General features: G+C 35.6%; 1 protein-coding gene across 2 annotated transcripts in view; it reads left to right on the top strand.

Moving 5' to 3' along the window:
* The window catches only part of RNF128 (ring finger protein 128, E3 ubiquitin protein ligase), a 122,446-nt gene extending 95,721 nt beyond the window's left edge, over positions 1-26,725 (top strand). For both annotated transcript variants that reach the window (XM_011970461.1, XM_011970460.1), the window contains exons 2-7: positions 3,853-4,100; positions 15,938-16,009; positions 18,948-19,030; positions 19,877-19,973; positions 20,756-20,924; positions 25,286-26,725. In XM_011970461.1, the coding sequence (XP_011825851.1) occupies positions 3,853-4,100; positions 15,938-16,009; positions 18,948-19,030; positions 19,877-19,973; positions 20,756-20,924; positions 25,286-25,419 (803 nt within the window). In that variant the 3' untranslated portion in view covers positions 25,420-26,725. The remainder of the gene's footprint in view (positions 1-3,852; positions 4,101-15,937; positions 16,010-18,947; positions 19,031-19,876; positions 19,974-20,755; positions 20,925-25,285) is intronic.
* Positions 26,726-27,154: the final 429 nt, after the last annotated feature.

Genomic DNA, 27,154 nt, shown 5'->3' with positions numbered 1-27,154 from the left:
TTGAGTGAGTTTCTTAGTCCTGAGTTCTAGTTTGATTGCACTGTGGTCTGAGAGACAGTTTGTTATAATTTCTGTTCTTTTACATTTGCTGAGGAGTGCTTTACTTCCAAGTATGTGGTCAATTTGGAATAAGTGCGATGTGGTGCTGAGAAGAATGTATATTCTGTTGATTTGGGTGGAGAGTTCTGTAGATGTCTATTAGGTCCACTTGGTGCAGAGCTGAGTTCAAGTCCTGGATATCCTTGTTAACTTTCTGTCTCCTTGATTTGTCTAATGTTGACAGTGGGGTGTTAAAGTCTCCCATTATTACTGTGTGGGAGTCTAAGTCTCTCTTTGTAGGTCTCTAAGGACTTGCTTTATGAATCTGGGTGCTCCTATATTGAGTGCATATATATTTAGGATAGTTAGCTTTTCTTGTTCAATTGATCCCTTTACCATTATGTAATGACCATCTTTGTTTCTTTTGATCTTTGTTGGTTTAAAGTCTGTTTTGTCAGAGACTAGGATTGCACCCCCTGCTTTCTTTTGCTTTCCATTTGCTTGGTAGATCTTCCTCCATCCCTTTATTTTGAGCCTATGTGTATCTCTGCACTTGAGATGGATCTCCTGAATACAGCACACTGATGGGTCTTGACTCTTTATCCAATTTGCCAGTCTATGTCTTTTAATTGGAGCATTTAGCCCATTTACATTTAAGGTTAATATTGTTATGTGTGAATTTGATCCTGTCATTATTATGTTAGCTGGTTATTTTGCTCGTTAGTTGATGTAGTTTCCTACTAGCATTGATGGTCTTTACAATTTGACATGTTTTTGCAGTGGCTGGTATTGGTTGTTCCTTTCCAGGTTTAGTGCTTCCTTCTGGAGTTCTCGTAAGGCAGGCCTGGTGGTGACAGAATCTCTCAGCATTTGTTGTCTGTAAATGATTTTATTTCTCCTTTACTTAATGAAGCTTAGTTTGGCTGGATATGAAATTCTGGGTTGAAAATTCTTTTCTTTAAGAATGTTGAATATTGGCCCCCACTCTCTTCTGGCTTATAGAGTTTCTGCCGAGAGATCTGCTGTTACTCTGATGGGCTTCCCTTTGTGGGTAACCCGACCTTTCTTTCTGGCTGCCCTTAATATTTTTTCCTTCATTTCAACTTTGATGAATCTGACAATTGTGTGTCTTGGAGTTGCTCTTCTTAAGGAGTATCTTTGTGGCATTTTCTGTATTTCGTGAATTTGAATGTTGGTCTGCCTTGCTAGGTTGGGGAAGTTCTCCTGGATCATATTCTGAAGAGTGTTTTCTAACTTGGTTCCATTCTCCCCATCACTTTCAGGTACACCAATCAGACGTAGATTTGGTCTTTTCACGTAGTCCCATATTTCCTGGAGGCTTTGTTCATTTCTTTTTACTCTTTTTTCTCTAAACTTCTCTTCTCGCTTCATTTCATTCATTTGATCTTCAATCACTGATACCCTTTCTTCCACTTGATTGAATCGGCTACTGAAGCTTGTGCATGCATCACGTAGTTCTCTTGCCTTGGTTTTCAGCTCCATCAGGTCATTTAAGGACTTCTCTACACTGTTTATTCTAGTTAGCCATTCGTCTAATCTTTTTTCAAGGTTTTTAGCTTCTTTGCAATGGGTTTGAACATCCTCCTTTACCTTGGAGAAGTTTATTATTACCGATCATCTGAAGCCTTTTTCTCTCAAATCATCAAAGTCATTTTCCGTCCAGCTTTGTTCCGTTGCTGGCAAGTAGCTGCGTTCCTTTGGAGGAGTAGAGGCACTCTGGTTTTTAGAATTTTAAGCTTTTCTGCTCTGGTTTCTTCCCATTTTTGTGGTTTTATCTACCTTTGGTCTTTGATGATGGTGACATACAGACAGAGTTTTGGTGTGGATGTCCTTTCTGTTTGTTAGTTTTCCTTCTGCCAGTCAGGACCCTCAGCTGCAGGTCTGTTGCAGTTTGCTGGAGGTCCAGTCTGGACCCTGTTTGCCTGGGTTTCACCAGCGGAGGCTGCAGAACAGGAAATATTGCAGAACGGCAGATGTGGCTGCCTGATCCTTCCTCTGGAAGCTTCATCTCAGAGGGGCACATGGCTGTATGCGGTGTCAGTCAGCCCCTACTGAGAGGTGTCTCCCATTTAGGCTACTCGGGAGTCAGAGACCCACTTGAGGAGGCAGTCTGTCCATTCTCAGATCTCAAACTCCGTGCTGGGAGAACCACTACTCTCTTCAAAGCTGTCAGACAGGGACGTTTGAGTCTGCAGAAGTTTCTGCTGCCTTTTGTTCAGCTATGCCCTGCCCCCAGAGGTAGAGTCTACAGAGGCAGGCAGGCCTCCTTGAGCTGCGGTGGGCTCCACCCAGTTCGAGCTTCCTGGCCTCTTTGTTTACCTACTCAAGCCTCAGCAATGGCGGACGCCCCTCCCCCAGCCTTGCTGTTCCCTTGCAATTCGATCTCAGACTGCTGTGCTAGCTGTGAGGGAGGCTCCGTGGGCGTGGGACCCTCTGAGCCAGGCACGGGATATAATCTCCTGGTATGCCATTTGCTAAGGCCGTTGGAAAAGTGCAGTATTAGGGTGGGACTGTCCCGATTTTCCAGGCACTGTCTGTCAGGGCTTCCCTTTGCTAGGAAAGGGAATTCCCCGACCCCTTGCACTGCCTGGGTGAGGCGATGCCCCACCCTGCTCTGTGGGCTGCACCCACTGTCTGACAAGCCCCAGTGAAATACATGTGGTATGTCAGTTGGAAATGCAAAAATCACCCATCTTCTGTGTGGCTCACACTTGGAGCTGCAGACTGGAGCTGTTCCTATTCAGCCATCTTGGATCCTCCTCTAAAAGTCCTTTTAGAGTTGTATGTGTGTATTTGTATTTATTCCAGATTGGAGTTTGATCATTAACTCAGATTAGCTCCTTAACTTAATATCAGTGGGAGGTTTCCCTGGTTGGTTATAACTTAACATTAAATAAGTGCTATTCCTTTGCTTAAGATTATTGGTCTCAGGTCATATAGACTAGGAGGAATATAAACCTTGATAAGCCTTGGAATGGCATGAGCAATCTGACATTCTTACAACATTGGGAAAGATAACTTTTGTACTTTATTTTTTTCCACAAAACTTATATAATTGTTGGTGCAGAGGTATTATAGATAATTAGACCTTTAGTAATAAGATTAGTCTTATTTTAGGCTTGTCTTTAATTGGTAGTGAATAGCAATGTGCATTTCTATATGTTATCTTCATTGCTAACCTGATCAGGTCCATGTAAAACCTTAGAACACCTTGAGCAAGTTTTATATTGCTTTTGAGAATATAGAAAAATGGTACATCATGGACGTATGTATAGTTTGTACATTTGGATTTGTAAACATTGTTTGGCTCAAATTACTATCCCAATATGTAAATCCTTATACATGCTAGTAGTGAGCTCATGAGATAATTTATCATCTTATCAATTGGGAAATATTTCTGTATTCGCCAAATATTAGATTCCTTATAATACAAGCCCTATTTTCTACAATTCAGGAGACTATTTGTCTTTAAGCAAACCTTCATATAAGATGCAAATTCGGTCTCAAAGGCAATACTGTTGAACGATAGTTAGTTAATCTGAGGAGGCGGAAGTGTTGTATATAATAGCTTCCTTACTAAGTTATGAGTACCCTAAGATCAGTAACAAAATCTCATGGATGTTTATATAGTCTACAAATTTTATATAGATAGTAGGTGATCAAAAATGTTAATTGAATGAATGAGTATCCATCCTTTGTCTCATTGAGACCCATTTAAAATCATTTTGGCAATTGGGTTATTACACTAAGAATGTTTCACCAAACTAAAACTGAGTTTGTTTTCCTTTACAGGTGCAGGAGATATTGTTGCAATCATGATCGGCAATCTGAAAGGCACCAAAATTCTACAATCTATTCAAAGAGGCATACAAGTGACAATGGTCATAGAAGTCGGGAAAAAACACGGCCCTTGGGTGAATCACTATTCAATTTTTTTCGTTTCTGTGTCCTTTTTTATTATTACGGCAGCAACTGTGGGCTATTTTATCTTTTATTCTGCTCGAAGGCTACGGAATGCAAGAGCTCAAAGCAGGAAGCAGGTTTGTAATGGTCCTTTCTTCCAATATTAAAAAAAAATTTACTATTCTAATTGTCCTACATTTTAATACATTTTACTTGCTAGACAATGATCTCCCCATATGTTTTACAAAATCTGGTAGTTTTTAAAGTATGTCAGCTCTTCTCAAATGTTTTATTTTCTATATTTGTCAAAGAACTTAATCCTACCTGATTAAATCTTGTAACACCTCATTAGAGAGCACATCCAGCATTTAATTATATATGGGTGTAAACACATATGTTCTTTTAAATCAACATTTTTTTTCTAAATTACAAAAATATTTCATACTTAATATAGAAAACTTAGAAATTAGAAAGTGCACAGGAAAAAAGTCACCTAAAACCTGATATAACAACATAACTATAGTCATCGCCCAAAGGTAACCACTATTATTTTATGTGTATGTCTGTATTTGCATGTGGGGATGGGGCTGAGAAGAGGGACTAGGCTGAGAAGGCAGGTTAGAAGATCTAATTGTGCATGATATACTGTTAGGCTTCAAATGGAGTCAAATATTAATAGTTTCTACCATGTTATAACAGTGTATAAAAAGGTACAAGGTATAGAAACAACAGCAAAAATACCAAAGCATTATTGAACAGTAAAGTACCTATGGTTGTATGGCATTGATCTTGCCACCATTAAATTGTCCCCCTCAGCCTCCTGATATCCTCACATTTCTCCTTACCCAGCTTAAATTCCATGGTCACTCCCATGCATACATCTTCAGTTCCCTTGGCCCTTGTTTCTCTTTGTTACAGTTGCTGGCAAAACAAATCCAACTCTGGTTAAATCTACTTCCCACCTACTCTATATCTGTACCCTGCACAGCTGAAGTATCAGAAAGGCATTTACAGCTGTACTGACTGATCTCACTTTAAGTTTGTGACCATAAAATCAGAGTGGGCCCTTAATGCTACCCAGGAATCACAGTATGTTTCCGTGGCCATTTACTTTCCTACTGTTGACTAACCATATGTGTTCCTTTCCCTTTCTCCAACACCTCCTCCAACTTTACTCTCAATTTGTATTTTATTTTACTGAGAAAATTGAAGCAATCAATAATACTTCCACATCCTCTCATCTATCTTCATCTGAGTCTATCCTATTCCCCTTTGTCTTCTGTTTTTATGGATGAACTGTTCCTTTGCAAAGGCTCTTTCACTCAGGTACAAGATTATTTTTGTCTTTTATATACTGTAGGACATCACTCCAGAAATTGCCCTCTCTCACTCTCCTACTTTAACAATTTCTCCCTCTCCTCTGGATCTTTTCCACCAACATGCAAACATAGTATTATTGCTCCCATTTTCAAAAGATTTTCTCTTGACCCCAGGCCAAAAACCTTGAAGTTGTTCTTTATTCCTTTTATTCTCTCACCTCCCATGTAAACTCTATCAGCAAATCATGTTATTTCTACCTTCGTTATATATCCAGAATTTGATTGTTTCTTATTACCTCCATTGCTTCCACCCCAGTCAAGGCCACCATGATTTCTTACCTCCTCCTCCCTTCAGGTGTTCTCAGTATAACAACAGAATGGTGTGCCACTTCTTTAGAAAGCTCAGTAGGGATTTAATGCTTTCAGATGAAAATACATTTTTATATGTACTGAGAAGTTTCTCTAAAGGCAGTTGATTTCTGGCCACTTCATGTCCTCTTCCTCCAATAAGTGAAAAGAAATTCAATTTATTTAGGGGGTGGAAGGAGCAGTGAGGATTTTTATATAGCAAGAAAGTTAATTTAATTTAGGAATAGATGAGAAATTGAAATTTTATTATAAAAACTTCACAAAGATTAGATACCAGCATATGGTAATAAGTGATGTTTATCTCAGTGTTTAAAGTTAATTGACTTCTATCCTCCTTGGAGAAGCAGCTTATCACATTGGTGGCAGGTTCAGCCTGATACTAGCTGCGGTCAAAAAGATGTTTAAAATTCCTGTACCAGGCCACTCAGTAGTATCACACTGTGTTAATATTTGACATTTGTATATTGTGCTGTTTTTTTATCTGCGAGGCTGGAAGGAAATTGGTGTCCAGTGTGACTAACTATTCAAAGGTTATAGTTACAATGACAAGAGTGTTTGGTTTGAATATGTTCATGGTGAGGCATGGGTTTCTGTATTCTTGGTGCTATAATAAATTTATTGACATGGCATTAAACCCCATCAAAAAATAATAAGGTTTATAAAGAACTTTGTCTGGTGTTACAGAGCTTCATTGGACATTTAGCTCTGGTCTGCTCATTTAATTTTCATAGTTTATAATACATCTTATGAAAATTAACCTCTGTAGAAATGGTCAAGAATAGCATTAAAACTTCTCATCTATTGGAGAAGGCTTTTGAAGGGGCTTTTAAAAATTACTTATTGGACTATATCTGTTTATCCTTTGGGGACTAAAAGATTAAATATATGGCTGATAATCCTTTTTGCTTGTAAATATTTGAGAGTGCTAGAATGTCATTTATATATTTAATTTTCATGACTTAGTATTAATTTTTAAAAGGTGGAACTTAATGCATATGCTGATTATAACTATCTGTAAACATTTAACTATATTATCTCCATTTTACTGGTAGAAATGGCGATGAAGCTGTGTTAGGGAAATTTGGCTTCATTAGAATGTTAGGCAAGTTTAATATATTCAAGAATTTCATAACCTTCTGAAGGTTATGATACATGATATATAATGTCAGGAAACTGATAACTGTAACCATAAATTCTGATGACTGAATGCTCAGATGAGCCCCCAGATGGAATAGCCTCATATGTTGTAGTGTGATGTGTAAGAACACATATCATCCCTGTTTTGTAGATACAAAGCTCTTAAACAGAACAAAAAAGTATCAATGGATTATAAATGAAAATAACATATTAGGCCTTATAAGTTAGTTTCGTGTCCCTGCCGGGGACAACCCTAACTTGAGACAAGAAAGATTATGGGAAACCTTATGGCATATACAAATTAAACTACATTTAGGAGTAACTACTATACACTTGACTCTAGCACGGAGGACCAAACATTTTCGGATACAGTAAATGTATCCTAACTATATTCAAGTAGTTAATACTCAATAGCAACAATGCATGTGTTGGATTAAACATTGACCAGTGAAATAAAAGAGGGCTGTAGGTGAAATAGGACCTGGCATAGATATAATGTGAAAAGCTGAATTTACTTTTAATGAAGAGTGACTTTCAGAGGAAAATGATTTATTAACTAAAATAGATTTGAAGGAAATCATCTTCCAAGAGGAGGGAAAAGAACGGGAATCCACTTGGAAATGTCATAAAGCTTTGCTAAACTGATCACACAGACCCAACACATAATGCTAGAGAATGCTAGGAATCAATATTGGGAAAGAGAATATACTCTAACACAACAAAATCTATTAACTATTTTACTTAAAAGTGATCCCCAAGTAGCCATGGGGGTAATGGCCTTCCATTTTTAGCTGCAGAAGCTCAGGCAGAGAATCATTGAGACACATGCAGATCCCCAAATTTATGGATTCTTTTTTTTTTTTGTAAAATTGCAACTTGCACTGCTGATGTCTGACTGATCTTGACCAAAGGATGGGCCAAAATAAGGCTAGTAGGAATAGAACTAACACTGAAGGATACCCATGTACTCCCATGGGAGGGAAATGGCCTTGCTGTACAAAGTTAACAGGAACCTATAACTTTATAATAAGTTGAGACAAATGATTGACTTTGTCCCCAGCTAACATGGAACCTAGAAATGACAGAATGATTGCCACTGGTGACAGCATTTGTTCCTCCTCATATCTGGCATATGGGTAAAGGCTAATTCTTCTAGAAAGGTTTAATAAATATTTCTGTGACATTTCCGGATTTTTTTGTAACCAAACCAAACTGTGTCATAACCATACTCTGATATGGTGTAATACTGGTATTGTTAGTAAAATTCAACTATCTTATATAAATAAATCATATGGTAATCAAATGTATTTGAGAAATTGAACTAAAAACTCCTCACAGTGTGATACCAAGGGAGAGTGACTGGCATGAAGAAGAATTAGAATGATTTAGTTCATTACTATATTAAATAGCTCTGTGCAAGTTTATCACAAAGTTCAAGTGGCCATAGATCAAGGGAATAAATGGATAATTAAATTGGTATAATAATGTAAAGATGTTTGTGATGGTCTTATACACGGGATGAATTGTTCCTTTGAACCTGTTTCCACTCCTTGTTGGCTTCTGCAAGTATTAGGTAGACTTATGTTGTTCTTATGGCACCTTATATATAAATACTGTGCTAACTGAACAGTATATACAGTTGATCCTTAAACAACTTGGGTTTCAACCACGTGAATCCACTTATATGTGGATATTCTTCCACTTCTGCCACACCTGAGGCAGCAAGACCAATATATCCTTTTCGTCCTCTGCAGCCTAGTAAATGTGAAGAAAGAAGGATGGAGGCCTTCATGATAATCCACGCCCCCTTAATTAAGATAAAATATATTTTCTCTCATGCCTGTCGTACCAGCACTTTGGGAGGCCGAGGCAGGTGGATCACTTGAGCCCAGGAGTTCAAGACCAACCTGTGCAACATGGCAAAACCCTGTCCCTACAAATAATAGAAAAATTAGCCAGGCATGGTGGCATGTGACTGTAGTCCCAGCTACTTGGGAGGCTGAGGTGGAAGAATCACTTGAGCCCAGGAGGCAGAGGTTGCAGTGAGCCGAGATCATGCCACTGCACTCCAGCCTGGGTGACAGTGAGACCCTGTCTTTAAATATATATTCTTTTCTTCCTTATGATTTTCTTAATAACATTTTCTTTTCTCTAATTTACTTTATTGTACAAACACAGTATATAATTTATATAACATACAACATATGTGTTTATTAACTGTTTATGTTATCAATAAGGCTTCCAGTCAACAGTAGACTATTAGTAGTTAAGTTTTGGGGGAGTCTAAAGCTATATGTGGAGTCTTGGCTGTGTGAGGGTCCAGTGCCCATAACTGCCATGTTGTTCAAAGGTCAACTATATACTGTATATAGTACACTGTATATAAATACTATGCTAACTGTGTAGTTACTGTATAGTAACTATACTGACTACTGTACTAACTGAAGTGATAATATATAAATACTGTACAAATAGTTACTGCATTGAAAGTTTTATTATAAAAAGTCTTTGACCAACTGGATGGATTGTGAGGAAAAAGGTAACACAACAGATGTAGTTGCTTACTCCTGGCATGTCCTCAAGGGAACCATGATTGGCCCCTGGCCAACCCTGGGAATGTGGCTCTCAAAGTGGTCTTTACGTTAGTGATTGATAATTTTGTTATATACACCTGGAACAATGGACCATGTTATACCAGCCTGTCAGAGTTGCTTTTCACAACAATCAAGATTGATGATATCCTAGTTTCATTGTTGGGGTCCTGAGTTTCAGGCAACATGGCCAGTTGCTAGCAGGATGCACCTAGTAAGCAGTCCCTTCATCTGAGTCTTGGACCCCAACACTTAAATTGGTTCCCTGGGCAGAGAGATGCCACACATTTCTGTAGTTTGCTGCCAGAGAGAAAGAGCACTCCTGTGTGTTCTCAGAAGAGGAAGGACTAGCCTACATTAATATCTTAAAATCTGTGCTTCAACTTAAAGCACTACTAAAAATTATCTAAACTATTTCTGGTTACATTAAGTTTTTTTCTACTCCACTAGTACACGAAATTACCTGGAAGATTCATTAAGTACCTGCACACTGTACCACTATTAACATACATACTTTTGCAGTTCGTGTGTTCACATGTATGTATCTATTTCTGCCTACATTTGAGAGTAGTTCAGGGTCTTTTACAGAAACCATGAGAATTTTGACTCTTGTGTAAGAAGAGTAGATTAAATCCTTGTCTAAATAGGACTTAGATTTACAGTCTTTCTTCTTACTTTCTTACTCAACAAAAGAAAGCTCTTATAATGGGTCTCAGGATTTTTATATATTCACTTACTCTAATTTTACATTTATATCACTAATTCTTTTTCCAGCTTTATTGAAGTATAATTGACAAATAAAATTTGTATATATTCAAGGTGTACAACATTATGATTTGATATACATATAAATTGTAAAATGATTAACATAAATTAATTAACACATCTATCCCTACACATAGTTACGTGTGTGTGTGTTTATGTGTGTGTGGTGAGGATACTTAAGATCTACTTTCTTAGCAAATTTCAAGTAAACCATGCTGTATAACAGATCCTCAGGATTTATTCATCTAAAAATTTTGAACTCATAGATGCAGAGAACAGAGAAGTGGTTGCCAGGGAGGTTGGGGAAATGGGGAGATGTTGGTCAAAGGATACAAACTTGAAGTTAGACCACAAATTCTAAAGGGTGTTAATCACATTTCTTTGAAAAACTGCTATAATCTGAGCTATAACCTATCTACTGAGTCAAATTCCCCCTTTCTTCATGGTTCTTCCTTACAGTGTATTTTCTTACACTGCTCACAGTTATGTTCTTCATGGGAGTGGTCTGTAGTTCCATAGATTTATGGGAAGCAATTTTATAGCCTGCACCTCCTCTTACCTGTAGGAATACTTTCGCTCAAATATTATGGATAGGTTTTTATTGAATAAAATAGATTTCTTTCAGTTCTCATATTCCTAAACAGCCACATGGCTCAGACTTTTATTTTGTCCTAGGAATATATCTGAGGAAAAGAATCCTCTTACTGTAATTCTTGATTTTAAATATCTTGTGTTAAAACTCTTAACCACATTTTTAGGAAAATGTTTGTTTGTAAAATATGGTGACTTCAGAAAAATCTAGTTTGCTTATATCTCTCTCCTTTCTTGCTTTTTGCAGACCCTGTCCTCCATCAAGTAATTAGGTTTAACTACATACTTAATACTATTCATGTGGGTTTCAGTTAAGTTAAAAGCTGAATGCCCTGGGACCAAAAATCAGGCTGACAAATCACTAGACTGAAACATATATTTTACCTAATTGGATATAAATACACCAATGAACTAGGTAGAATATCTTTGCATTCACCATAATTTCAAAATTGAACATTGTAATAAAGAATGATCATTAGTTTGACATTTTATCTTCAACCCCAATACATTCCCATTCAGAACCAAAAAAAAAAAACCCATATAGTCGAGATTCTTCACTAACTAGAGCGAATTCAGCTTTTGATTAGTCAGAATAGTCACATTAAGCTTCTGTTAAGAAAATTGGCCAACAACCAGCTTCTTTGAATCAGTCTTCAGTTCTACTGCCAAATATTCTTAGACCAGGTATCTCTTAGGATTAGAGAGGAGGAGGGGAAAGGCAAAAGGCATTTGACATTGCTTTTTAAAATTCCCCAAATCACAGTAAATAGCTAGTTTGTGAAGAATTTTAAGATTGGATAATTGCTGGCTTTGAAGGGGCTTTTAAAATTTCCTTCGTTTGTCTTCTTCACAAGGAATGTGAAAGGCTTCTTTGCCATTACACAATGGAGGCAGTGTACAATAGTGGAGAGATCATGGGCTTTAAAGCCAGATAGAACCTGGGCTTGAATTGAATCATAGCTCTGAAACTAACCAGCTGTCTGGACTTTAGTCAAGCTTCTGAACCTTACTTTTCTTGTCTGTAAAACTTGGATGTTGAAATAGCTATTTCACAATGTTGTTAATGATTAAACAAGATGACACATGTAAAAAGCTTACAACCTGACACATGGCAAATGCTCAATTAATGTCTAAACCTTTCTTTACCCAAACTTAATGGAGTAGAGACTTTTAATAATTGAAATGAGAAGTGTCTTGCATGAGAAAATCAAGAAAGTCTGTTTATATTTTCTAAATTCAGAAAATAGTTTTTGAGCAAACTCTAGCCACTGGGAAATTTTTTTCTAAGTGACTAAGGCCCAGTCCTCCTGCTACTCAAGAGAGAAAGGCACATTAATAATACAATTACTGAACAAGATAAGAGGTGGAAATGATGTGTTATTGGAATTTATAGACTAAGGAAATTCTGATATGGTAGCAAGGCATTGGAAAAGTATCCCATATAATTTGTATAATAATATAGATACATTCTTGAAATTCTGTTTTTTAAGGAGTAAGGTACAAATTACAGTTCGCATGGGGCATATTGTCTTTAAATGTTGAGGTATATTTGAGCACTCAAAAGCTGACATAATGTTGTTCAAACATATGTATTGAATATAATCTACTGGGTCCTAATGGTGTTCCCATATTTCAGGTTTTTTTTTTAGAGGGAAGCATGCATCTTGGATCTTTTGCTATCAGTGTCACAGTGAAATATCTTGAGTACTATCTTGAATATCGTGAGGCAGTTTTTTTGCGAGTGACTTTCCTTTAAGCTCTAAAAATACAGTTTGTGCTTTTTACTAAAATCACTTGTCTTGCATCCATATTTAAAGAAAATAACTTTTCTTTATATAAGCCCAGTAAGAGCTGTTGAAAATATTCAAATTTTCTTTTAAACCCATTTTTATTCTAAGGCTGCTTTGTTAAACATTAGTTTATGCTATGCTGTAAATCTTTTAGAGATCCTTTAAAAATCAAATCTCTTGTCTAGTGTCTTCTGGTATTTTTGGATTTGGCCCTATTTTTTTATTTTTTGTATTCTCACCCACCATCATTTTCTAGCATTGGCCTTAATGCAAGTTCTACTGTTCTCCTGGGCATAGACTCAGACATTATATACAAAGTTTCCCTTTGATCCTACACTTCAAATTAATTTGCATTATAGTCTTGGCTATAATTAAGAAAGTTATATATTTGGCATTAATGCCTGATAAATTGATAAGCACTAGCACTGGATATTCAGACATTTATATTGTATTGAATGGAATATTTTGCAATGAGAAATCAGACTGTATAGACTGAATCAAGTAAATACCCTAGAGAGGTATCACTTCCTTATGAGAGCTTTCCCAAACTGTGTTATACAGCTTGTTGCCTAAACCTAAATTACAATTGCTTTAAGGACAAAGAGCAAAATGATTCTGAAAGACATCATCAACTAAATTACATTTTTTTCCCATTTCTTCTTGCTGGCTTTTTTTTTTTCTCATTTGCATTTTTCTCCTCTCGATGTCCAACTGACTCATGATCTATGTGAAAAGAAAGTAGTGAAGTGTAGGTGTGTGGGCCAGGGCCAGGACCCGGTAGGCATACAGGTGGAAGGATTGCCACAGTTTGACAGACCCTGGAATCCAGAAGCTAGAAAAACATCAAAAGACAGCTGAGTTATGGATGGTTATATTGTAATGGACTTTTGGAATATGAAGAGCAGAGTTCCAGTACCCGCTTAATTATTTAGATGCTGCATTCCCTTTTGAATAAGTTATTTTAGTTTTTCAACCTCCACTTGAGCATCTCTAAAATGAGGATATTACCTTCTTCTGGGGGTTTCTGTGAGGATTAAATGAGGTAATGGATATAAAAAAATTTTAAACTGTATAACAACTGTATATTGTAAGGAAATGGTAGGAGTAGTTTCCTACTCCATGCTACAGTCAAAACAAATAGCTACTTTGATATAACTCTGCACTTCAGTGGGGCTCACACTAGCTCTGATATTTCGAGCAAGACATTCTTCCTCTTTGAGCATCAGTTTTCTTCTCTGTCTGATTAGATGTCGGGCTCGGTAATCTAAAGATCCTAGGTGTACCTTTGTTCACTGTCACTCTATTATTATCTTACAAGTAACAAAATAGAAGGGAAGATATTTGTGCTGAAATTAAGTCCCATCATAGAATTTTTTTAGTTCACAATTATGTCCCAAAATGGGAGTGAAAGTGCCTTGATTATCACCTCTTTTCCTTCTTAGGATCTAGGCCTTCCTATTCACTGTTTCTGATAGGCTTATTTGCTGGTCAGGTAATAATCTGAGAGGTTTCTGCTTTTCCTGTGACAGCAAAGAAATACTTCGGCTAATATTCTCCTTGGCATTAAGTTAAATATCTTTCACAAAATGATATCTTACATAGGAGACAGATTTGAACATCAAGGAGATTTGTCACATACTGATACTTATGGATTCCTACCTTCCAAAATATATTTGCTACAAATACTTGTAGCATTTGTAGCATTTGTAGCAAATATATGTTGGCAAGTACCTGTTACGCTTATTGATGAATGGTAGTTTACATTTTATGTAATAAACATTTTCTTGAGTGTCTGCTATATGCCAGACATTATACTAAATACTTATATTATCTCTAATTTTCATGTAACATAAATGTCAGCTGGAGATGGGGGTACATATAGGAAGGAAGCTGCTTACATTCTCACAATGATCTCTGGTTCTGGGGGCCTACTTTTTGCCGAATTTCTAAGTATGTTCATTTTACAGTTCAAAATAGAAAGATCACTTATCTTGCCATCCTGCACATGCTACTGTTATATTCCACACGTGTATTAGTCAGGTTTGTGTTGCTGTAAAGGAATACCTGAGGCTGGGTAATTTATTTAAAAAAAGAAGTTGATTTGCCTCATGGTTCTGCCGGCTATATAAGAAGCTTGGTGCCAACCTCAGCTTCTGATGAAAGCTTCAGGAAGCTACCTATCATGGAAAAAAGGAAAGGAGGGAGCACGTGTGTCACAGGGTGAGAGAGAGGGAGCAGATGCCAGGCTCTTTTAAACAACCAGCGTGAACTGAGAACTCACTCATTACCATAAGGACGGCATTAAGCCCTTTATGAGGGATCCTCCTCCATGACCCAAATACCTCCCACCATGCCCCACCTCCAACATTGGGGGTCACACTTCAATGAGATTTGGAGGGGACAAATATTCACCATATCAACACAGCATCTGCCAAGTGTTATACTTAGCCTCTACTTCAATTCATATGTGTATTATATTCACTTGAGGCATTCGTGTATGTAGTAGACTTTAGTGAAGGGGAATGAAGTATTTGCAGCATCACCAATAACTTCAAATTGATGCCAAATATCTTAACAAATATCACCTGGGATTTTTTCCTCTGGCTGGTTCACCCCACCTAGAGGGACAATGTTATTGGACTATATAGACTCTCTTTATAGTCTTTCCCTCACCTGGGAGATTCTTCCCACACCGCAACTTCACTTCTGACTCAATTATGCATAATGTTTTAGTTTTTATTCCATAAATGAGCCTGTGGCTTGCTTTTGCATATCCAGACACATCTAGATATATGCTCAGTGAAACAATAAAAGGTGACCACTCCCAGAATCAATCTTCTTCACAAAGCAATCGTGGTTATAAACACCAATATTTTTCTTAATACCAAACAGTGTAAAGGTTGGTACTACCCTCATTTTATAGATAAATAAACAAGCTCAAATAATTAAATGACTTGTGCTGGCTTATTCATTGAGTAAGTGACAAAGTCAGATTTTGAACCATTTGAATCCAAATCCTATGCACTTTCCACCAAATAAGACATGATTCAAAAAGGAAATTGGAAAAAAATGCATGTTAATGTCCTCTGAGCTTACAAATAGGAAGATTGCTTTGAAAATTAATAGCATTTGAATCCATTAGGGGTGGGGGAAATGTATTTTTACCATTATGGTCCCAACAGTATTGTTTAAGAAAGTAGGGAAACATAGTAAGTGAAAAGTCTCAGTAACTTGGAAAATCCTGCCTTATATTAGGTAAATGGGACATTTATTATGGATAATTAAGTTTTATCTTTTAAAATTCGTTTGTATATTGACTTTTACCTGATAAATATTTATTGATCCTCTCTATCTTTTTCATCATACTTCTTTTAAAAAATAGTTTTTCTAATACCTGCTGTTTTTTTTACAGAGGCAATTAAAGGCAGATGCTAAAAAAGCTATTGGAAGGCTTCAACTACGCACACTGAAACAAGGAGACAAGGTACATTCATGACTTTTAAATGCTACTTGTTTTAAAGCAGTACTACCAAGCCATTGTTCAGGCTAAATGTTCTTCCTAAGTATGCTTTTATTGTCATTTATGAACCTTATTGACTTTTTATATGTATTTGATTCTAGAGGTAGGCTGAATAATGGCCCCCCAAAGATATCTAAGATATCTATTCCCTTGAACCTGTGAATATTACCTTATATGGCAAAAAGGACTTCGCAGATATGATTAAGTTAAGGGTCATGAGATGGGGAGATTATCCTGGATTATCCAGGTAGATTCAAAATATAATTGTGGTGTCCTTATAAGAGGGAGAGAGAGGGAGATTTGACCACAGTACAGTAAGGGATGTGACAGTGGAAGCAAGAGGTTGGGGTGATACAAGGAAGGGGCTAGGTGGTAAGGGATGCAGACACTCTCTAGAAGCTGGGAAAGGTAAGGAGAGGGATTCTCCCCTGCTGACTCCAGAAAGAGCACAGTATTGCCAATGCCTTGATTATAGACTTCTGATTTCCAGAACAGTAAGAGAATAAACTTGTGTTGTTTTAAGCCACTGAATTATGATAATTTGTTACTGCAACTACAGGAAACTAATACAATGCTTTAGTGTAACTTTGCTTGAATATGTATTTTCAGATTTAGGATAGTTGAAAACTACCATTGATGGGTAAAACATGTATTTCAAAAATAGCTATAGAACTTATGGAAATAATACACCATTTTAAATCTTACCAAAGCCATGAAACTGTAAAACACTAATGAAAGAGAGAAATCAAAAAAGATCTAAATAAATAGAAACATATACCATGTTCATGGGTCAGAAGACTTGCTGTTGTTAAGATGTCGGTTCCCCACCAAACTGATTTATGGATTTGATGCAGTTTCAATAAAAATCCTAGTATAAATCTTTGATAGAAATTGACAGCCTGATTCTAAGCTTAGATGAAAATGCAAAAGAACTAGAATAAACAAAACAATTTTGATAAAGAACAACTTTGGATGATTCATACTACCTGATTTGCAGAATTATTTTAAAGTCACAGCAGTCAAGATAGTGTTGTATTGGAAAAAGGATAGATTTATAGATCAACGGAACAGAAGAGAGAGTCCAGAAATAAACCCACACATATATGGTCGATTGACTTTCCATAAAAGTGCAAAAGCAATTCAATGAAGAAAGGATAGCCTTTTCAGGAGGATAGCCAGTTGTTGGATATCCATATGCAGTGATTGGATATCCTTAAGCAAAAAACAAGCAAACAGACAAACAAAAAAGAACTTAAATCCATTCTTCATACCCTATGTAAGCATTATTTCAATAGATCATAGACCTTAACATAAAACCTAGAACTATGAAATTTTTAGAAGAAAACTTTAAAGAAAAATATTTTCATGACTTGGGTGACAAATATTTCTTAGATATAACTCCAAAAACAAGTCCAAAAAAGAAAAAAAATGGTACATTTGGCCTTGTCAAAATTGGGAGTTATACCTGATGTAAATGACGAGTTGTGGGTACTGACGAGTTGATGGGTGCAGCACACCAACATGGCACAAGTATACATATGTAACAAACCTGCACGTTATGCACATGTACCCTAGAACTTAAAGAATAATAATAATAATAATAATAATGAATTTCTGTTCTTTGAAAGGCACTGTTAGAAGAAGGAAAAGATAAGGTACAGACTGGGAGAAAGTATTTACAAATCGTATGTCTGTTAAAGAGCAGTACCTAGAATATAAAGAACTCTCAAAATGTAACAGTAAGAATACAAACAACCTAACAGAAAACTGGCAAGCAAAACAGACAATCCACCAAAAAAATATGAATGGCAAATAAGCACACAAAAGATGTTCAACATCATTAATAATTAAAGAAATACAAATTAAGGCCACAATGAAATACCATTGTACATTCATTAGAATGGCTAAAATACATACAACTGAAAATACCAAGAGCTGGTCAAGATTTGGAACAACTGGTACTCTCATTCATTTGCTGGTAAGAATGCAAAATGTATAGCCAATTTGAAAATGTTTGGCAGTTCCTTCTGAAGTTGAAAATACACTTACCATAACACCTAGCAATCTCACTACTAGATATTTACTCTAAAGGGAGAAAAAAATCTATGTTCACATAAAAACACAACTGTTCATAGCAGCTTTATTCATAATTGTCAAATACTGGAAAAAAGCCAAATATTGCTCAACTGGTGAATGGATAAACTGTGGTACATACATATCATGGAATACTATTTAGCAATAAAAGTGTGATGGGAACCCCACTGATACATACAGCATTATGGATGAATCTCAAATGCATTATGCTAAGTTTAAAAAATCCAAACTCAAAAGCTAGATAATGCATGATTCCATTTATATGATATTCTGGGAAAGCCAAAACTATAAAAACAGATCAGTGGTTGCCAGAAGGTGGGGATGAGAGGAAAGGATAACTACAAAGAGTTTGGAAGAGTTTGTTAGGAGTAATAGCACTATTCTGTATCTTGATTGTGATAAGGATTAAGTGACTATATATTTTTCAAAACGTGCAGAACTGTACATTAAAAGGGTGAATTTTACTGTATATGAATTATACCTTAATTTTTTTAATGAAAAAAGTTATAGAACTTGTACAAATGGTATTTTATGAATTCTAAAATCAGGAAAAATAGTTTAAATGAGTGCTACATGTTTCTCTTGGTTCTTTTCCCCTTTTGTTTCACTTTATTCTTTTACCTTTTTAAAGTCTGGATAATTTTAAATCACCTTTGGGAACTTTACAGTTACATAACCATTCGGTGATATAATGCTCCTCCTTTTATAGGAATTTAGGCTGGTTAAGTACATATATGTTCTGATCTTCTTCTGCAGTTTAATATATTTTTTCTTATCTGTCAGAGTAACAATAACTACTTGCTTGTAGGAAATTGGCCCTGATGGAGACAGTTGTGCTGTGTGCATTGAATTGTATAAACCAAATGATTTGGTACGCATCTTAACCTGCAAGTAAGTTTGATTTTCTTCTATATCTTCAATAAAAATAGCTGACCCACAAAAATGATTGTGATGGAAGAAAACTATTTTGAATATTTCCACATTAATGTTAAAAATGTTTATTTTTAACTTATTTTCATTTAAATATAGAATGGTTTATTTTTATGTTCATTCATTTATTAATACTACTGAAATTGGTATAAGTCTAACTGTAATCTGGTTCAATTTGTTCTAAACTAATTCCATAGAAAACTGAGAACCTAGCCAGCACTATATATATATATATATTTTTTTTAAATGTATTCTAATCCATCGAGAAAAAAATAAAATGAAATCAACTCATGAGCATCTATTTGGAAGTGTTCATTCCTTAGTTTTATAAATTATCCCTCTCCTGAAGGTTGTTCTTAACACTCCTTCTCTTAGCTATTTAATACAATAGTGATGCTCTTGGAACATATCACATTGCCTAAAGCATCAGTACAGTGTTGTTGTACTCAATACTATATTGGACTATATTATTGAGAATGACTGTACCATTTATCAGTTAGGGAATTATAACTGTTTAAGATTTGAAATAATGAACAAAGTCTTAGGTCAGGTAGCATCCTAGCCATTTTCAAATGAGTACTGAAAATATTTTTTTTGGAGCTAGAGTAGTGAGGCTTTTACATTTAAAAGTACTGTATTATGGAATTTCCAAATTTTGTTTCTGTGGCTCCTTCACTGTATGAATAGTGTGTTTAAAAGAAAAGGCATCCATTCAAAGACTAAAAGTTACACTAAGTAATCTGTTAATGTATATTAGGCAAAGTGTTGCTACTTCACAACTGATAATTATGTTTTTTTCTGCATTAGCCATATTTTCCATAAGACATGTGTTGACCCATGGCTCTTAGAACACAGGACTTGCCCCATGTGCAAATGTGACATACTCAAAGCTTTGGGAATTGAGGTAAACATTAATATGTTATTTATATGAAGAATATATGCCTGGGCTTTGGGGAAAACAACAAAATAACATCCTTATTTTTTAGCTATGTAATATGCCATACTTACAGTTTATACCTAAAACCAGACATATTTATATCATATAGACAATGAGGTGCCATCTTGGGCCATCTCCATTTTCCTTCTTCCTCCCTCTTTCCAAATACACTCAATTATTTGGTCAGAATTTGAAATGATAACCATGTAAACCACCAACTTGGCATCCCTCTTTCTATTTTTGTAATCTTTTAATGTTGCATAATGACCAAACTTGGAGTTAAATAAGCAGACATAATTTGAGAAAGCATAATAAATACTAAATTATAATTTTATATTTGGTAAATGAAAAAAAGGCCTATTTTCAAGATACAACATAAAATCAAGCTCAGATCTTGACATGGGACGATACATAGATGACAGTGATTCTCAAGTTCCATAGGGGACAGCATGACTTTTTAGGGCCTAACTTGTACCCAGCATTATTTTATGAAGTGCTGGGATCACTCAAATGAACATATCAGATGAGAGTACACTCTGCCTATAGCATCTTTCACCCCATTGGTGGACCCAGTTACTCTGTTTTGACTGGGGCAAACAAGAGACCCGTGACCATCAAAAGGGATCATAGGTTTAAAAGGTTAAGAAATATTGCTGCAATGAGTCACCTATAAAGAAACTTTGAAGTGATATGTCGAGGTAAAGCGTGTACACTGAAAGGCTTTTAATTTTTTCAAATGCTCTTTAAAGGTGGATGTTGAAGATGGATCAGTGTCCTTACAAGTCCCTGTATCCAATGAAACATCCAATAGTGCCTCCTCCCATGAAGAGGATAATCGCAGCGAGACCGCATCATCTGGATATGCTTCAGTACAGGGAGCAGATGAACCACCTCTGGAGGAACACGTGCAGTCAACAAGTAAGCATACTAAAGGTTAATGAGTGCACTACAATTCATTGTAGATCATATGCCTGTATAGTACTCTTGCTTTTTAGCGTTTGTTCTATTCAGCCATTATCATGATCCAAGTTTTTTCTGCTTAAAATAATGCCATGAAGGATGCACCCCTACCTTAATATTCATATATTCAAATGTATTTGAAATAGATGAAATGCATCAGAGTGGGGATTATTTACAAAAGAAAGATTTATTGGAACGCTTCTCTCTGATGCATTTAAATCTTGGCTTATTAACTACTTACAGAGGGTAAGGAGAAACTTTAAACTTTAGAAGCCATTGTTCATTGCAGATAAAGCAGAAGTTAAGATAAAGGAATTCTGAAATGATAAAATAGAATTCAATTTACAAAAGCTTGATTTATGCCCAGCTTCTCCAGAAACCATGTTTTGCAAATAGGAAACTGTTTAAGAATGGTATGTGCTGCCACCTGTTGACTATTTACCATGAAATGAACAAACTGTTAGAAACTAAAATTGAATATATCATTTTCAAAATTCATATGAATTCATATTGCAACTTAGTAATTTTATGCCAAATGAGAAATTTTAGGGAGTTCTGTTTTTCCCTATAAAGATAAAACCCCTGTAAAAATTATTTTCCCTTTAACCTCAATCTTTTCCATGTTTTTGTTGGTTTGAAAGTCTTCTCTCAACAATCCTCGTTTTGAGATGATTTAATTCTAGCATAAAAGTAAAACAAAAACTGATTGTCAAGATGACTTATGAAACTTTCAGCTTCCTATGATATAAACCTTTGTCCTCATAGGCTTATCAGTGCCACAGATACCACTTCTGAAGATAGCACAATGAATATAACCATGCAGAGGCAAACTTTGCATTTCTTGTATATATCTTCCCTTGAATATAAACTAGTTATAAGTATCTTAATAATGGGTGGATTATTCTACCTATAATAGAGAATCATTGTCTGATTGCTCCAGATGATCTTGTACTCTCATAATTGTGTGGTAATAGAATTCAGTAAAGATAAAAGAGAGTGTACAAGATAATTTATTGCTAGTCTTTTAAAAAACAACATTCCAATCTACTCTTTTTGTGTTCTGTTCTTCTGTGGGTAGGGGTGGGATGGGGGAAGAGGTAAGCACAATAGATTTTGCAGAGATTTGAAAAGCAAATGAAATAGCGATCCATGTTCCTCCTCCTGTATTCTTAATTTGGATAATAGTAATACTCACCCAAGTGCCCCAAAACAGAAACTAAGGATATCCCAAATTCTTCCCACTTCCCCTTCCTATTGATTAAACATCTGTGTTCTCAACTCTGTCCCCTAATTTCCAACCTTAATTCCACAGTCATAGTTTGAGCCACTATCTTCTCCTTGCCTATTCTTTCCATTCTTCCTTACCCAAGAAATTAGGGGAGCCCAGTATAACTCCTGTTTCTCCTTTAAGACTGACACCTCTTTGAGAAGCCTCTCTTGACTAGATGTGATGGCCCTGCTGTTGGCTTCCATAGAACTTCAATCATTGCACTTACTACACTGAATTGTATTAAAACTTCTAAAGTTCCTTTGGGTAAGAACAGTGTCTTATATTCGCTATTGTCTATCTAGCACCTAGCACATAGTAGATACTCAAATTTGTGTTGAATGAATGACCACTTAAACCAGATTTCATTTTGTCTGGGATTACATATTACTAGTTTAAGAATCTTTCATCTTTTGTATTAGCCATTGATTCTTATGGTGATAGTTGATTTGCATAACTTTGTAAATACACATAGTTCATGTTGTGTGTCACATCATTGGGCTAAGTTCTATTAGAGCACTGGTTTTCAAACTATTCATTGAGTCACCTGGAGGGCTTATTAAAACAGAGAGGTCACCATCAGAGTTTCTGACTCAGTGGGTCTTGAGTGATGCCTAGGAATTTTCATTTCTAACAGGTTCCCAGGTGATACTGATGCTACTAGTCCAGGGACCACATTTTGAGAACCATTGAATAAGGGCCCTACTGTCAATCCAGGCTGTATATGAAAATCACCTGGAGATATTTTAAACTTTGCTGATGTTTGGGCTGTACCTCAGAGCAACTGTGATTTAACATGAGGTGCAGGGCCCGGGCACAGGTATTTTTTATTTTACTTTTGAAATGATTTCAGACTGACTGACAAAAACATTTCAAAAATAATACAAAAAATGCCCATATACCCTTTGCCCAGCTTCTCCAAATGTTAACATCTTATGTAACCATATACAATTATCAAAACCAGGAAATTTGCTGATAAAATGTTATTATCAAAACTATAAACTTGACTCAAATTTCACCAGTTGGCCCACTAATGTCCTTTTTCTGTCCCAGGATCCCACATTGCATTTAATTGTCATGTGTCTTAGTCTCCAATCTGTGACACTTCTTCGTTCTTTGTCTTTCACGACCTTGATGCTTCTGAAGATTACTGGTCAGTTATTTTCTAGAGTGTCCCTCAATTTGGGCAAGTCTGCTGTTTCCGAGTGATTAAATTTATTGTCCATTTTTGTCAAGAATACTACAGAACTGATGTTGTGCCCCTTTCAGTGCCCCCATATCATTCCAGGAAGCACATGATGTTGGTGTCTTATTACTGATGATTCAAACTTTGCCCACTTGGTTAAGGTGGTGTCTGCCAGGTTTTTCCCTTTAAAGTTACTATTTTTCCCTTTGTAATTATTAAATATCTTATAGAGAGATACTTGGAGACTACACAAATGTCCTGGTTCTCATCATACTTCTACCCACTACTTTTAGCAGTCATTGATGCTTCTTGCTTGCAGTAATTATTGCTGAAGTATTTACCAAATGGTGATTTTCTGTTTCCATCATTCTTTGTACATTTATTGATTAAACTTCTAATGTAAGGAAGAACTATTCCTTCTCCTCCATTTATTTATTCAATTATTTATTTATTATACTATAGGAATCTAGATGTTTCTTTCATTCTATAATATCATTCTCATCGTTTATCCCTTGCTCATATCATCCTAGATTTGGTCATTGGGAACTTGTTCAAGTTGATTTCTGTGTTCTTTCAACTTTCTTACTTTCTGGTAACACAAGGTGTTCTAGGTCTGGGATTAGCCAACTTTTTCTGTAAGGGGCCACATAGTAAATATGTTAGGCTTTGAAGGCCGTAACTCTTCATTTTCATACCCTTATTTTTTGTTTTCGTTGGTTTGTTTTACAACCTTTTACAACCATGATAAACACTTTTAGCTATGGCGGGTAGGCTGGAGTTTGCTAGTCCCTAGGCTAAAATCTAGGTTAACCTTGTACTTTCCCTGTCCTAGCCCTAGAATCAGCCACTTCTTCAGGAGGCCTTTTACTGGAGAATGGTATTTCAAAACCAGAATCTGAGCAACAGGCATGTTTATTGCTACTGGGGTGTCATTGCTATTGGCCCTTTTAGTGAACAAGACTAGAAAATATATATATTTACTCTCACAAATATACACATACATATACATTATTTCTCTATCTGTCATTTCATCTATTTATCTGAAAAACAATGACCCTACTAATACGTCTGATTCCAATCCAACACCACAGGGTTCATTCTGGCCTCTCCCTTTATTTATTTGTAACTCCTTTCTCCGACAGTGAAAGGAGAAAGACTCTTTTTATCCACAGTATTTTTACTTATTTGTTCAATTATAGAATATACATAAAATAGTTTCAGCATTGCTAACACATACCCCTGTGTAAAACAATGTCAGTAACTAGTGTACGGTTCTTTTTGTTTTTAGCCTTACAGGTTAGAGTCAAAATACTGTTTTCCAATGTTATTTAAGTTTAGTTGTTTTCTTCCCTGTGCTCTTCACATGATTATGTATTTCATTTATAATACAATTAAGTTCATTTATTACTGTTTGTATTCAATTTTGGGCATCCTTCCAACTTCCTGGTTGATTTTTTAAATCTATCTATCTATATTTATGTGTATGAAGAAGCATTGGTAATTTTTTTAAGTTCCCAGGTTTGGACACTTAAAAAATGTATAGCCAGATTTAACAGCTTGTTATATTTAAGGTAAGGAAGAAGTAGAAGACATAATTTTTGCTCTTAAGGAGGCTATAATCTGGGTAGAAATAAACCCATGTATGTGAATCAAAAAAGGGGCAATTATAAATCAATATAATAATGCCATATATGCTTTATGTAAGATATAGCATAAATCATATAATTATTAAAGGTACAGGGAATGAGAATGATAATCAGAGTATGATGAAATTAAATAAGAAAGACTTCTTGGAACTAAATGATGAATTTTGTCTTAAAAGAAGAGAGGGGCAAAATCATCCTAAAATTGCTATTTCTTTTTTAGATGAAAATCTACAGCTGGTAAACCATGAAGCAAATTCTGTGTCAGTGGATGTTGTTCCTCATGTTGACAACCCAACTTTTGAAGAAGATGAAACTCCTGATCAAGAGACTGCTGTTCGAGAAATTAAATCTTAAAGTCTGTGTCAATAGAAAACTTGAACCGTTAGTAATAACAGAACTGCCAATCAGGGCCTAGTTTCTATTAATAAACTGGATAAATTTAATAAAATAAGAGTGATACTGAAAGTGCAGAGATGACTATTATTATGCTATAGTTAAATGGCTTAAAATATTTAACCTGTTAACTTTTTTCCACAAACTCATTATAATGTTTTTCATAGGCAAGTTTCCTCTCAATAGTGATAGCAACATTTTTAGACATTCAAAACTGTCTTCAAGAAGTCATGTTTTTCATTTATAACAATTTTCTTATAAAAACATGTTGCTTTTAAAATGTGGAGTAGCTGTAATCACTTTATTTTATGATAGTATCTTAATGAAAAATACTACTACTTTAGCTTGGGCTATATGTGTCAGGGTTTTTCTCCAGGTGCTTATATTGATCTGGAATTGTAATGTAAAAAGCAGTGCAAACTTAGGCTAGTTCTTCTTGAAATGTCTATTTAAGCTACTTTAAGTTAATAGAACAAGATTAAAGCAAAATATTCATTTTAACTTTTTCTTGTTTTTAAAATTAGGCTGAATGTACTTCATGTGAGTGTCAACCATAGTTTATCAGAGATTATGAACTGAATTGATTGGTATATTAGTGACATCAACTTGACACAAGATTAGACAAAAAGGTTCCTTACAAAAATACTGTGTAACTATTTCTCAAACTTGTGGGATTTTTCAAAAGCACAGTATATGAATCATCATACTGTTTGAAAATGGTAATGACAGAGTAAGTAACACTAATATTGGTCATTGATCTTTGTGCATGAATTAGTCTACAGAAAAAAATGTTCTGTAAAATTAGTCTGTTGAAAATGTTTTCCAAACAATGTTACTTTGCAAATTGAGTTTATGTTTGACCTAAATGGGCTAAAATTACATTAGATAAACTAAAATTCTGTCCATGTAACTATAAATTTTGTGAATGCATTTTCCTGGTTTGAAAAAGAAGCAGGGGAGAATTCCAGGTGCCTTAATATAAAGTTTGAAGCTTCATCCACCAAAGTTAAATAGAGCTATTTAAAAATGCACTTTATTTGTACTCTGTGTGGCTTATCTTTTGTTTTAGAATTTTGTTCAAATTCTAGCAGAATTTAGGCAAAAATAAAACAGACATGTATTTTTGTTTGCTGAATGGATGAAACCATTGCATTCTTGTACGCTGATTTGAAATGCTGTAAATATGTCCCAATTTGTATTGATTCTCTTTAAATATAAAATGTAAATAAAATATTCCAATAAACGTTTGTGTCTGGTGTTAGTTTAACTGTCTGTATTAGGATGTTTCTTGTGTCACTATAAAGGAATACCTGAGACTGGGTAATATATAAAGAAAACAGGATTAACTGGCTCATGGTTTTGCAAGCTGTATAGTAAGCATGGGGCCAACATCTGCTCCACTTCTGGTAAGGGCCTCAGGAAGTTTACAATCATGATGTGAAGGTTAAGTGGAAGGAAACACACCACATGGCAAGAACAGGAGGAAGACAGAGAGAAGCAAGATGTCCCAGACTCTTAAACAAGCAGATCTTGCATGAACTGAGTGAGAACTCACTTATCACCAAGGGGATGATACTAAATCATTCATGAGAGATCCACCCCCATGATCCAATCGCCCCCACTAGGCCTCACCCCCAACACTGAGAATCACATTTCAACATGAGATTTGGAAGGGACAAATATCCAAACCTTATCA

Source organism: Mandrillus leucophaeus, unplaced genomic scaffold, assembly GCF_000951045.1.
Source record: "Mandrillus leucophaeus isolate KB7577 unplaced genomic scaffold, Mleu.le_1.0 Scaffold949, whole genome shotgun sequence".
NCBI lineage: Eukaryota > Metazoa > Chordata > Mammalia > Primates > Cercopithecidae > Mandrillus > Mandrillus leucophaeus.
Note: the sequence above shows the minus strand (reverse complement) of the source record. Positions and strands in the feature narration are given on the sequence as shown.